The sequence below is a fragment of the Parasteatoda tepidariorum genome, chromosome 5, assembly GCF_043381705.1.
Source record: "Parasteatoda tepidariorum isolate YZ-2023 chromosome 5, CAS_Ptep_4.0, whole genome shotgun sequence".
Classification (NCBI taxonomy): Eukaryota; Metazoa; Arthropoda; class Arachnida; order Araneae; family Theridiidae; genus Parasteatoda; species Parasteatoda tepidariorum.
In genome coordinates, this window is record NC_092208.1 from 70197667 (window position 1) to 70212951 (window position 15285).

The 15285-nt window shown below is 30.0% G+C and overlaps 1 protein-coding gene across 1 annotated transcript; it reads right to left on the reverse strand.

The window, feature by feature from the left end:
* Positions 1 to 4286: 4286 nt before the first annotated feature.
* On the reverse strand, positions 4287 to 10799 carry LOC107438679 (lysozyme C, tracheal isozyme). The gene is made up of 5 exons (XM_016051009.3): positions 10616 to 10799; positions 9004 to 9095; positions 7836 to 7893; positions 7668 to 7743; positions 4287 to 4469 (listed from the first exon to the last, which is right to left on the reverse strand). The coding sequence occupies exons 1-5, from the start codon at positions 10743 to 10745 to the stop codon at positions 4349 to 4351; spliced, it is 477 nt and encodes a 158-aa protein (XP_015906495.1). The 5' UTR covers positions 10746 to 10799; the 3' UTR covers positions 4287 to 4348.
* Positions 10800 to 15285: the final 4486 nt, after the last annotated feature.

Genomic DNA, 15285 nt, shown 5'->3' on the forward strand with positions numbered 1-15285 from the left:
ATTAATTATATTATATTATTATTAATTATATTATATTATTATTAATTATATTATATTATTATTAATTATATTTGCAGAAAGGCGAATTTTGGCGAATTTTTGTTGGCGAATTTTGCAGAAAGATTCAATTTCCTCTTTTATTCAAAATTTCGAAAAGAAAAAAGAAGTTTAAGGATGAAAGACAAAAATAACGTAAAATAATACTTTTGTTTCAATATAAAAATATCTATTTATATTTATATGAGCCAATCTATTTTTCTAATATATTTTTTACGAATTTTTTCTTTCAATGTACAAACTTTTATGCTTTTTTTTTTACAGCATATGCTTAAATTTCAGAAGTACTAGAAAATTATCAATGATTCTCGAATTTGTTAAGTGTTAAAAGCTATTTAATAATCTGTAAAAAGTTAAGTACATTGGGACGTCCGTCGTGTAAAATTTGAAACAATCAGTTTCAAATAAAATAATTTAAAAAAAGTAATAATAATAAAAAGCACCAACAACTTTTCTTTCGTTTGGCATGGAAGAAATAAATGAAATATTGGGCACATTTTAAAAGAATTTCATTAATATAATTTCAGTTAATTTTCCAGACATTTTATCAGAAATGTATCTTAAAATATGTTACAAGAATTTCAAATATAAAATAGTTTTAATGTGATTTTTAATGTTTCTCTACTATCTCAAAAAGCAAACGTAAATTTTTATTTCACTAAACAACAAGAATTCTCGCTTATCGAAGCAAATTTCAAAATTAATTCTAGTTCCATGCATTGTTTAAAGTTATTTAAAAAATAACATTTGAGCTAAATAGGAACAGGATTACTATTTAGCTTAGGGAAATTAAATACTTTTAAGAAAAGAGAGAGAAATATTGATTATTTAATTCATTTCCAAAAATCACTGTATAAAATGCTGTTTGAACTAAAGCACTAAATTATTTAAAATACGTAATACAGTATTTTTATATAAATTTTAGAACTCTTTAGGTTCGTGACTGTTGATGGCGTTTCTGAGGTGACATCAGAGTATAAAAGGATAAATGCGTGTTTTTTTTTTTCCTTTCCGATTTAATGTGTATTGAGGGAAACAATTCTATGATATTGCAGTAGATGATTCTTCAACTGTCCAGACGAAAGAAACCTACTAAACCATAATATTTCCTAGCATCACTTTCTTTCCATAACTGATTATAGTTACATAACATATCTACTATAATCCATCATATTTCATTGGAACTATTGCTTATGTTGAATTTCTTTAGCCACAAATCATTAGACTATATTTTTAGAATTCGTGAAAAGAGTTTCGTTTTTTTTTTTTCCTTCTAGGTTTTAGTTGTTTCTTGTAATAATGTTAGATGGCAGCACTAATGCATTTTTTAATCAATTGCAGGAAGATTTTACAGGAATATTTATTAAAAAATTTTTAATGACAAATTGAAAATTGTTAATATTGCTTAGTTTCAAAAACAGAACAATAAAATAAAAGATTTTTCCGAAACATTCAACAAATAATTAAAATATGATGTGCACAGATTTTATATAAGCTTTATTAAACTACTTTTACAATTCAAATTAAAAATAGCAAGCTATATCACCATCATTAGATATCAAGCTTACGCAATAGTTCCAAATTAAAAAAAGATTTTTAGTTAAAAAACACAAACAAATAAATAAATACATCTTTTTTTTTGTTAAAATACAATAACTAAGTTAAGAGATAGTGAAAAGGCAAAAACACTTTTCGTTAAGTTGAACTTTTCCTTACAATAAATTGAAAATTGCAATTAAAAAATGAATAAAATATGAATTTAAAAATAAATAAATAAACTGAGAAACTTTATAAACATAGAAATTAATGAATTTAAAAAAAAATTTGAACAAAAAAATTTTGAATAAAATAATCAATCCCCTACAATCCCAAGCGATGCCCGAAGACGTCTCTTTTAAAATAATATAAACAATAAGCAGTCGTCAGGAGTATCAAATAGTTGCTGACTTTTATTTTATTTTATTTTATTTTTCGTTTCAAGAATACATTTAATCTGAAACACATTCACTTATAAAAATTCATTTCGCTAGTGCATTGCCTTGTAGAAGTAAACTTTTACTTGCCTGAAAAACTAATTAAAAATAAAACAAATTTATGAATTTCCTGCAACTACTTGAGTCATTTTTATATACAAAAATACATTATATTCTATAGGCCATAACTATAGATTCTATATTTGTATATTCTATGACTATAGATGCAATAATCTATAAGTTACTGTGGGGAACATTTTTCTTTCCTGTTGCATAAGATTTTTGAACTTAAATACTTTTATATCGATGATTTCAAGTCAAATTTATAATCGGTTTCCCTCTCCAAGCTACAAATTTTAAAAAAAAAAAAAAAAACATTTTTAGTCAATTTTTTGTTAATAATAATAATGAATAATTTGAAGTAAGTTTAAAAAGTTACATATAACAGAGGGGCGTGTAAATGTTTCGACAAATTTCAAGGCACATTATTAGGATTAAAATTACAAGGGGATTGCAAAAAGACATCGCATGCCCAGAAATGTAGTCACGAACCACAAAGGGTGTTTCCCTATCATGAACTGTTATGTGCTCCCTCACCTACCCCTTAGCATCCCCTAGCCGAGTACGACGACATTTCCGGGTGATGATTCCTACGTAATTTCAATCCAGATAATGTGCCCCGACTCCTCCTGACGTTTGTCGCAACATGTACGCCAGCCCCTGTTAGGTTTAATATTTTTAAACTTGTATAGTGCGCCTAGAAAAGAACAAAAAAAAACAGACTACTGTGAATAACTTTTGATCCCTAGTGATCAGATTTTCACGTTCTAGGACTCAATCTTAATCATCCTTCGGTACTAACGCTATGCTAACAATTTTCTTTTTATAGCAAATGTTTTGGAAGAGTTTACATGGCAAAATTGTAGACAGAATTTGAAAGATCATGCTTAAAGTTTTTTGAAATCGGGTCCTTTTTACTCATGCGAACTTTGCTTCGACCTTGACCAAAAGCAGCTTATGAAATTAAAAGCTTTTCTGCACCACTATAGTTAAGAAAGCATTCTAACATAAATATTGCAGTCCTATAAAATGATTTCAAAATTGCTAATATTAAATTAGAAAGAAAAGTTACAAACTTCCCTTACTCATTTTGGTCGATCCGAATCTTGCATGGGTAATAAAAATTCCATTTATTTTAAAAGCTTCAAGCATGGCGTCTCAAACTATGCCAACAGTTTTGTCAATCTTACAAAAGAATTGCTGCTTAAAGTAGGATGGTTCACATAGACTTAGGATAGAAGTGTTTCCATATTTTTGTCCAATCCTTGTACTTTAAGCATCAGACAGTCTTCCATTTTGTTTTTTTGGATACAGGACTAACAACTTTCTACGCTTTTTGTAAAAATTTGTTCTAGTGGTTACTAAGTTTATGTTTTAATGAATTATTTTTTTTAATATTCTTATTAACTTCCCATATCACTACATGTTAATTATTTAAAAATTAATATGCCATTATTAATACGCCACTTTTTTCACGTTCTCCCGAGGTGAGGCTTTTAAAATTACTAAAAATTCTGAAAGCTTCGGATTTTAAATGTCTGACACTGTATAAAGTATTTTGCAAAGAGCGTAGTAGTTGGCAGGCATGTATACAATGTAAAAATGTAATGCTGGTATGTTTAGGCTTCTTGGTATAAGTTACAGAATAATGTATGAGTTATTTCTTCTCTTCCAGCAATTTTACCTTGGCAGTAGTGGTACTCAAAATTGGTTCATAATAGGTCCTATAAGAACATGCTCTTAGGAGCCAATATTGGGATGTCGAAATTTTTTAATATTGGTCCTAGAATGGCTATTAATATTGAGCAATAATAATTCTACATAAGACCGATATTGGTTGGAAAGTGGTCGTAAAATATCGGGGGATATTTTAATATTGGTCCTAGAATGGCTATTAGTAATGGGCAATAATAATTCAACACAAGACCGATATTGGTTGGATAGTGGTAGTAAAATATAGGGGGATATTTTTAATATTGGTCAATAATAATTCTACATAAGACCCATATTGGTTGGAAAGTGGTCGTGAAATATCGGGGGAAGTGGACAGTTCTATATAGAGCAAGTATAGGAAAATATCGGCCTTTTTTTAAGCTTACTAAGATAAGATTAATGAATATTTGTCCAATGAGGGGCCCCAAGTAATTTTGCTGCTAGGCTTCTGTATAAGTTGCGTAAATAATATTTTATTACACAGTGCGTTCTGTAGTTTTATTTATCATACAGTGACGCAGCTTTAAATAACAATATAGTCATTTTTATTCATGTCTAATCTCCTTTTCTCTTAGGAACGGATAAGCGTTTCTTTTCCTCCTTAAGGAACACTTGATGATGAATCTCGAGGTGTCAATGTTTTGGCAATTATTTTTAAACGCTGGCCTAAAAAAAAAAATTTTATGTATAAAGGAATTGCATTATTTAAATCATCATTCAATAATAATTGCAGAAAATTTTAACATTTATTATCATATAAAGTTACCTAAGTTACTAAATTACGTAAAACTATTTCGTACCATATTTTTTAGAGAAGAAAATAATATATTTTCTGCATTAGTTTTCTTTTGAACTTTGAAAGAATCGTTTCGGTTCCGAAAGTAACATGCTACTTTTAAACTTTCCTTTCAAAATATTATATAGTACGAAAATCTCCCATGGTTATCCCACTACACAGCGTTTAGCGTAACAGTTATGCAACTCGGCCTGAAGGCCTTTTCGCTAACACTTTAATCAAAACTTCATTACATTGACTAAAATTATTTCTAATGTATTGAGGGATACAATCATTCTAAATAATATATTTTAATCAGGAACCAATATTAGAGCATAAATTTTGACAACTAACTTTTTAATATTTAAAACTTTTCAAAAAAATTTTAAAGTGGCTAAGAGCAGCATTGTCATAGTATTTGCCACAGTTTGCATACATGACCTTAAAGAATATGCATTATTTTTATGTGCATTATAAAAATTTATATCAGCTTATTATATTGATATTAAACTAGAACGAAAGCTTGGAACTTATGCTTTTTATAAAAATGAAATTTACATTAATAATAAGTTGAATCTTATAACGTTTCTTTAAAAACAACTTTTTACTTAGATTCTTGAAAGTGAAAAAGCTAAAAAAGAGGAGTTTTTGATCGTCTGTTGTTATATCAATTTGCCTAGTGATGATAGCGTTTGTTAACACAGGGCTGGGAGTGGGTCTAAATTTATTAAAAAATTTTAAGAATACTTTCTCAGGAATATACAGAATATTTCATCAGTATTTTTATAAATAGAATAAAATTTAAATGCAAAATTTACAGAAATAAATAAATTAAAGGTAGCCCGATGTAATCGCAAGAAGTAATTTTGATAGAAAACACAAGTTTTTAATTAAAAATGTTATTGCTTTATAAAGTTTGCAGTAAAATAGGGTTTAAGTGCAACTGCCAGCTTCATCAGCCATTAGGAAAGATTTTTCAACGAGCTGAAGTACGAGGTATTAAGAATTTTTTTAACTCTAAGCAATTCGCCTAGACTTAAAAGTATAATTGCTCAACTGGCATAAACTTATATAGGTATGATAGTTCTATTAATTCACCATGGTCGGTAAAACAATTTAGGATTTAACAATTAAAATTACTAAGATGAAAATATAATCGTTGCTATCACTAAGAAAAAATTTCTTCAGCTACCTTACCCTACAAGGCAGCACCTTCATGATAATATTAAGATGAAAAATTGTATTTTATTATTATTGAACTGTTAAAATTTTCCAAGTGGGTACTAACCATGTGTAGGGTAAGGTAAGAAACATTATATGAGGTAATGAGGGTAGGTGCTATGCTGTCAAGGTACACAAGCTTTTGTCAAAATCTTTTATGATCGTTTTGTATAAATTTGGACGAATTTCGTAAAGACAGAATTCAATTTTGTCCTCTAAAGCGTGGATGATCATGAACTTTTTGACATAAATCTTAGATTTTAACCTTCTCCCTAAAAAAAAAAGGCCGAACAGTGTTAAATCACATGATCTAGGCGTCCAATTCTAATCACCAAAAAATGATGAATTTTTCAAGCACTAAACGTAACAATAACAATTCTCAACAAATTTCTAAAGCGACCGTTATTATTTTCCAGTAACACATCATTTTTTATAACTATGAACTATCAGCTGTCACCCTTTTTTGTTTCATAAACTTCATTTCATAGCATAAAAAGAGCAAAATTCAAATGTTGTGTAAATTTTAAGCCAACCATTGTCATAACAGACTTACTAACATTTATTTTCCAGTATCAAAAAAATAGATAAGATTTTAGTAAAACATTCATTTTCAAAAGCGTACTAAATAATTTTAAAAGAAAACTGAATAAATCTATTTTTTCTAAAGAAAGAAATTTATCAAGGCATATTTCAAAGTAAAGAAACAAATTTGAGCATTAAGCACTATTCGTTTAAACTCATTTAACCAGCAATGTGTTATGCTTTCTACATTTATTGTTACTATTTTCAGAAACACGTATAAAAAGATTTTTAATACTAATAAGTCCTTTTTCAGTTGCAGGATGGTAAAAAAAATTCTTTTCCATCATCAGTTTCAAAATCTTGAAAAAGAAAAAAAATTCTTCTCCAATTACCATTCCTTTAACTTACCATCAATAAAAATAATGTGAAATTTCTTTTCGCTGCTTAACTCAAGTAAAGAATGTGGAGACGAGTAAAAATAGTGATTACATCTTGCAGGATAACGAACCACATGATGAAGAAAATTGAAAATTAATGACTCTAGTTCGTTCGTAAAGAAGAATGAAAAACTAGTCGAAATCTTTTCTCTTTTTTTTAAATTCTCTTAGCTACGTAGAAACAAACTTTAGTTCTAGAAGCACTTTAATAAATTGGTTTTAGTGTCTTTGCCGAAATTCATTTTCTTTTATAAACTTCATCGAAGAATTTGTAATGTTTTGTAGAAATTTTTTTTAAAATCAAAAGAAATAAACACTAGTTCATGAGCTAAAACTTAAGAAATATTTCAATTAAATTAGTTGTGAGATTCATTTTAATTATTTGACTAGTTCTTTGATATAGAATATAATAATGTTTAATGTAACTTAAACAATTGGTTTAAAAATATTTTATTTATCAATTAAGTAATATAACGAGTATTGAATAACGTACAACATAGAATTGAAAGATAAGGAAGAAGAACAGTTTTAGTCCGTGAATACTGATTCTGAGAAAAATATGAACTTAAGGATTTTTAACAAAGTTAAGGATTTTTTTCTAAGTCTTGGATACCTTTTATGGTTCCCAATTGACTTAGAAAAATGTAAATAGGGGTAGAAAATTCAGGGTAGTAGAAATTTCCTATTCAAAAAAACCATTTTAATGTTTAAAGGTCTGATATTCTTCCAGATACATTTTCTTTGCAAAATAGCAATTGAGATGGTATTAAATGATTAAGTTTTGTCTCTTTTTTAAAACCAATTTTATACTTTTCTAAGCTATATGGGAACCCAGGTACCCTGTATTCGACGGGGTGCACAGATAAGTCGAATCTGAAAAGGTTGAAATAAAATGTATTATGTAAATACCATTGTTTGAATCCTTCCTTCTGAAATATTTTTAAGGCACAACTGGCACTTGGACGTACGTTATCTTTTACAAGATCTGTTTAATGAAAAGAAAGCTAATCAGTATGCGAAAATAAATCACACATCTAATAAACATGTCTAACATTGTTATTTTTAATAGAAACTTACCAGTACAAGGTACACCACAATTGTGTTTTGAACCGAGTCTGCAAAATTTGTCATTTATCTAAAAATTTAAAAACAAAATTGTTAAAAATGATGCGAAAATTTAATTTTGTATTATTTGTTATATATTTGTTATTTATCAGGGACCACGCGAGTATATCAAAGAAATCGTAATCATAGACAGCACAGATTGCGGAACATATAAAAAATATAATGGGAGCATATGGAAACTTATAGGAAACATTAGGAGAACATAGTAAAGCATATGAAGAACATAGTTAAATAACATATGAAGAACATAGAATCTCAAACGCCGCTAGATTTACATTCCAAATAGTAATAGAACAAATGACGCTAATTAGTAAACAAAAAGACGTTCTAAAAAACCATTTCTAGAAACTATTTTATGAAATATCGGAGAATTAGATATTTTTTAGAAGCAGCCAAATAATTTAATTTTGCTTTAAATAAATCAACAACTATAATTTATGTTTTGTATATTGTGTTGGACAAAATTAGAAATTTTTCTACGGACCATTAACCTGTTGTAGCAGTTTTAACAATGACCTTTTTTTAAAACATTTGATCACTTTTTGAAAACATTTGATCACTTTTTCAAAAATTGAAAATTTTAAACGATTAAGAAAATTATTGATATTAATAGTGTAAGATATTAATTTGAAGCATCTCTTGAAATAGGGTAAACAGAATAAGGTTCATTTCTAAAATGATGAAAATTTTCATAAAGCTTGGGTGAAATAAAGTAGTTTTCAGAATACTGAAAAATATTCAAAATAGTTCCATAGTTATTAAAAAAATAATAAAATGCAATTAAGTGGCCATCGAGTGGCAACTGGCAGACTATTTTTTTATTTTTTTTATCGTCATTTGTTTTATTTCGCAACCCTGTGCCGGTGGCAACAGCTAATTATGTCCTAAAGTTTGTGGATGAACGTTTTAAACGTTTGAACGGTTTTTTTTCGGAAGGGGGTAAAATGGTCATTTTAACTAGGTCAATAGTAGAAAATAAATATGTAAATAAAGTAGATTGAAAAAAAATATTTATGAAGTAGATGGTAGACCTGCGTCTGGCTAATCAAAATGATGGAGAATCAAAACTGAATTTTTATGAATACTATTATTTAAAAATTAGTATAAAATGTTCAGTTACTTGAAAAACTCCAAAATCAAAACTACCATCTTTTTGCTCCTCGCTTAAAGCTTGAGTGTTGAAACCACTTGCAAATTTTGCAAGACATACCCCTACAAAATATGACAACGGTTGAGTATATGGCAGATAATAACATTATGCACATAATAACATAATATTGCACACATTAACTTTCAGTTGACTTTTGTATGTAATAGCTACAACCTCTTATATACATTTATTGAAATGTCACTTTTTTCACTGTAAAATGAATTTACCACGAATTAATTGTACAATGTTGATTCTTCTCTTCGTTGCATTGAATTTATAGACATATTTAATTGCAAGTAAGACCTTTATCGAATTCTAAAACTGTTTTCGTTTAAATTGGGATTCTTATATATTAGTTTAAAAGAACTAACAGGTAGTGATTATTGTGAATAGCATGAATTTATTAGATCTACTGCTAAGTAGTGTCCGCGAAAGAACATGTCTCTTTTTGAAATAATCAAAAAGGTTCTTTTATAAAAGAAAGTGATAGGATAGTAATAGTGATAAGTTTTGTATACTAACACTATTAAAGACTGATTAAACAATAGCAACCAACCACTTAACCCTTCAAAGCTAAAGTGGTATATAACACAAGAAAATATTCTCTAACTAGGTATCTCCCTACGCTGTTTAGGAAACATTATTTTTCAATTAGATTCATCGGTTAAAACCCGCTAAACAGGGCTGCAAAATACCTTATAGAATGGTAGCCGACTAAAGCTTACAGAATTTATGACGATTTTGCCAACATTTAAAAAACCTCTCCTTGATAGAGGTGGAACAAAATGGGTAGCATTTATTAGGGAAAACAGTCTAATCAACGAATCTGAATGCATGTCAAAATGAGGACTTGAATCTCCGATTCAAGTTCAGTTTTTATCTCAATCAAGGCAAATCCCTGACTAATATATTTCCCTACTTTGTTTGTGAAACATTCCTCAATTATATCCATTAATTGAAAACCATTGAGTCCAATAAACATAACAGACTCTATTAAACTAATAGATTCGTTACATTTATTAACGAAAACAGTCAAATTCTAATCAATGAATTTGAATCAATGGCAAAATGAGGATTTGAATTAACGATTCAAAATAAATTTTTTCTCAATATAGGCAAACGCCTACTATATATATCTCCCTTCTGTGTTTAGGAAACATTATTTCTCAATTGATCAAAACCCATTGAGTCCAATAAACATAGTGGACTCTACTCATCTAATAGATCCATTTGTTAAAGAAAACAGTCAAATTTAAATCAGCAAATTTGAATGTATGTCAAATTAGGGGTTTGAATCACCGTTTCAACAGCAATTTTTATTGCAATCAAGGTATACTCCTACAAAATATTTTTCCCTACGCTTTTTAAGTCATTTTTTATAATTTGAACCCAATAAATATAGTATAGTCTATTCAACTTTAAAGATACGCTACATTTACTAAATGATGAAATTTACAAATCATCAAATTTGAATCAATGTCAGAATGAGGATTTGAATCACGGTTTCAAAAGCAATGTTTATCTCAATCATTTAAATTCCAAAGTGTAGCGCAAGTTAATAATTAAATCATTTTTTACTTACATTTGGCAGCATTTATTTTGCTTTGACCCAAACTTATCATAGCCTCTGCAACTTCGCACGGTTGCAAAATTTTCCCCTGGACATCATTAATCAGAGAAAAGGAAATAAAAATCGCTGCTAGGGGTGACATTTTACTTCTCGGGTGACAGTTTTATAGTCTAAGAAAGCTTTTTATTAAATATTTTGATGATTCGAGCTTATCTTATCTCTCAGTCGCAGACAAAAGGAGATATGTTTACCGTGGGATGTGTTACACGTGAATACGTTTCTATCTGTAAATCAATTATTGACTTTTTATAGCTGTCTCTATAATTACAATATAACAAGTAATTAACCCTTTGGCGCAGAATTTTAATAAACTTATGTTTTAGTATTTTGTATTAGTTTAGGTCAAAATAAGTGATAAATTTTACATTTAACATATTAACAATTTATGGTTATCAAATACAGCATGAAGCATCGGTGTCTTTTTTTCTGCTTTAATGGTAAAATCCTCCGCACACAGCTCACTTCAAAAGAATAATTCTTCAAATTTGCACTTATTTGCAGTTATTTAGATCTTTAGATCTTACACACACAGTTCACTTCAAAAGAATAATTCTTCAAATTTGCACTTATTTGCAGTTATTTAGATCCTTAGATCTTCCACACACGGCTTACTTCAAAAGCAGGGGGGCGAAAAACCACCCGTCCGCCCGTCCTCGGCGGTCAAAAATTCCCCGCGGATAGCGAATTTCTCGAATCCGACGTCCGCGCGGACGGCCATTTTCCCGTTAATGTTCGTGATAAATTTTCAATTTTTGTTATCTTACAAGAGTCTAGCTCAGTGTTTCCCAACGTGGGGCCCACGCCCCACTGGGGGGCAATTTGATTGTTAAGGGGGGCGATTCGAAAATGGACTCGACAAGAGTTTTACCCATTTGCTCCGGGACAATTAAATACAATGCTAGATCACGGTCCCAAAATTGAAAGAGAAAAAGCAAATTCTTAAATAATTGTGGTCAATAAATATTATAAATTCGTTTGATGAGACCAAAATATCAACTGGGTTTTTGGCGTCGTCAAGTTAACTAACCTCCCTGCGGCATATGGTCAACACCTCCTAGAAAGAACAGGCCTCAGCACGGGTTACCATAAATATCCCTTAGTAGTCCAAACGTAATGACATATTTTGTATTTTCAACCACTGCGCAGCTTTGTACCCCTAACGTAATGACATCTTTCTTATTTTTCGTCAACTGCGCAGTTAACTTCGTCACATCGGACTACTAAATTGATCCGTGCTGAGGCCTTTCTACTTCTAGGAGGTGTTGATATGGTAGGCTCCGCGTAGACCCCTTGGCGGTTTAAAATTTTTCTAAACTATGCAGTTGTTCGCATCTGAATGGCCCGTCACAACTTCTGTAGTGTTACGCAACATTCAGTGATAGAAATCAATACCATAGTATGTCTTTTATGCCTGCAATGCAAGAGTAAAATCTTTATTTACTGCTCACACTTCAACTCATACTTGTATTCGTGAGACTAGTTATGAAATTTCTTTATTCATCGCTAAATTTGGAAGAAATCATACTATAGGAGAGAATTAAAAAAACCGTCGATATCAGCATTTCTTAAAACGGTTTTTGAAAACGATGTAAAAGCTATGCCACTCAATAACAATACTGTTAGCAGAAGAATAGATGAAATGAGTGAAGATATTAAAAAACAACTTGCTGACAAGCTAGAAACAAGAAAATTCTCAGTGCAAATGGATGAATCAACTTTGATAGACAGTGTGGCAGTATTGATAACTTACGTAAAATATATTGATAAAGGGCATTTTGTTGAAGAAATGTTGTTCTGTAAAAGATTAGAAAGCAACACTACCTTCAAAGATATTATATAATAAGAACTACTTAGATGTCAATAATATACCAATGAAAAATATAACATGCTGCAGATGGTGCTCCTAATATGATGGGCAAGAAAAATTGCTACTTAAAATTGATGAAAGATGAGAATCCAAAAATGACTCTTGTGCATTGTGTTATTGCATAGGGAAAAGTTGTGCATAGGGAAAACTTGGTAACTAAAAACATGTCGCCTGTTCTAAATGAAGTACTTACATTCACTAATAAAGTGTATCAATGCTATTAAAGCTAATGCCAAATGTAAGCGCCTCTTCAAGCTGTTTTGTGAAGAAAAAAATGCAAACCATGTGAAACTTTTATTTCACTCTGAAGTAAGATGGCTCTCTAAAGGGAACTGCTTGAAAAGATTCATGGAGCTGTTTGATACTCTTAGTGATTTTTTAAGCGACAAACCTGATATGAAGTATCTGTTAACAGTCGAAGGTAAAGCATTTGTGAGTTATTTAGCCGATTTCTCTGAAAAACTAAATATATTAAATAAGCAACTTCAAGGAACAAATAAAACTCTTGTTGATACAAAAACGAAGATATTTGGTTTCATTGCCCTTATTGAGTTAAGTCTGAAAACAAAAACTTGGATCAGTTTAATTGTCCCCAAAAATTAAAAGTATATGATGCCGCTTTACTAGTTATTGTCGATCATCTGAAAATTCTATCGGCTGATTTAAAAGAAGGATTTTCTGATTTAAAGCAAATAGATTTTTCAACAAGGATGATGCAGCTAATGTTAGTGCATTTGTCTGTTATATGAAATATGCAGTATCAAGAAGAACTCTCAGAAATTTCAAAATGATAAGTCAGTTAAAACTTTATTTTTATATAAAAGGAGTGATGGCATGACTTTGTGAGGAAACAGAAATCAAATACCAAATTCAACCAAATATGCAAGAAAACTATTGTTACCGTTTCCATCTTTATATTTAGCTGAATGTGGATTTAGTGCTGTAAATGCTGCTAGTAAAAAAAAAGGGAAATCGCCTGGATATAACACAGTGGGTAGAGTTGAGGCTGCAAGCTAACCAAATTGGAAACTAACATAAAATCTCTGTGCAGCAAGTGCAAGGATCTCTCTAAATTAAAATATTAAATCATTATAGAAAAATCTTTGTGAAAATTATTTCGAATTTGAATTTTAGTTTTTCATTATAAGTTTCATTATAAGTTGAAATTTTACTTACTGTGTTTCGTCAACAATTTCCTAGAGATTTCTCACTGAAACCTATCATTTAAGTTTCTGATGTGAACAATTCAATTTTTTAATATTAAAAATTATGTATGTCACATAGGGGGGCACAAGAATTTTAGAAAGGCTTGAGTGGGGCATGGCACAAAAAAGGTTGGGAAACACTGGTCTAGCTCCTCACTTCTAAAATGACCCACAATACAGAAACATACTGCGCATGGTGGAATTGATGTTTTCTTTGTCTGGGAGTACTGCAGCTGTTGAAAAGGGCTTTTCAGCAATGAACTTACAAAAAAGCACATTGCGTACTGGTCTTAAACAAGAAGCGTTAAACGGAATTATGAACATCTATCTAAATGGAAAACCCCTTTCAGATTTCTGTGCAGAAGCCTGCAAATCATTGGCTTGATTGGGGAACTGACAAACGTCATATTTTATTCATTTAAAAAACGCAGTACCCTCGGATAAATTGACATTCTAGATAACTTGACCTTTGTCATTTAAATTATTTCGTAAAAGAAATAAATTATTTCGTAAGAGAAATACTAGGTCCCTATTAGTAACCTAGTATTTCTTTTATTACTGTATAATGTAATCCTAGTAACTACCAATTCATTGTGCAATTTATATAAATGTTTGTAATAAATAAGAGAAAATTATATTTTTATTTATTTAGAAGCTACGGGTTAGTTTCAAAGGAGGACGGGTACATTGTTGGACAAGCCGTCCTCGGGGACGGGTAAAATTTTTGAGTTTTCTCGAGCCCTGTTCAAAAGAATAATTCTTCAAAGTTGCACTTATTTGCAGTTATTTAGATCTTTAGATCTTCCACACACGACTCACTTCAAAAGAATAATTCCTCAAATTTGCACTTATTTGCAGTTATTTAGATCTTTAGATCTTCCACACACTGCTCACTTCAAAAGAATAATCCTTCAAATTTGCACTTATTTGCAGTTATTTAAATCTGAGAGAAACAGTTATTCATCATTGAAATTTATTTAATTTACAAAGTAAATTATTGATAAAATTTTGATTACAAATAATACAAAAAATTTCAAAATACTTTTTATTTTGTTTTATATTTTAATAGAAATATGACCAATGTGTTTGATAATCTAAAAGACTTTTTTAGTAACTATTAGACTGTTTTTCTATAATTAGAAAATACGAAATATATATTTTGTAAATAAACCCTAGCAACAATTTTACCTAGGCTCCAGTTGGGTTCAAAACTGGCTCGGTATGGGTCCTATTTGAACATGCACAGAAGAACCAATATTGGGATGTCTAGAATTTTTTAATACTGGTCCTAAAATGGCCTATAAGAGGCCAACATTGTATTAGCTCAAACTTCAATTCAATTCTACTCAAATTTCGAGTGAAAATGTGAGCCTGAACACACGAAATGAGGAACATTTGTTTTCTAAATACCAATTAATGTGCTGGGTTTTATCTTCACCTACCGTGACCTGGGGTCCCGCAGTGGACTAATCGTTAAAAAACGGTTCCAAGCATCACTGGCTACGGTCAGTGTGCGGGTGGGTGACCACTTGGATCAGTCTGCGTTGGGA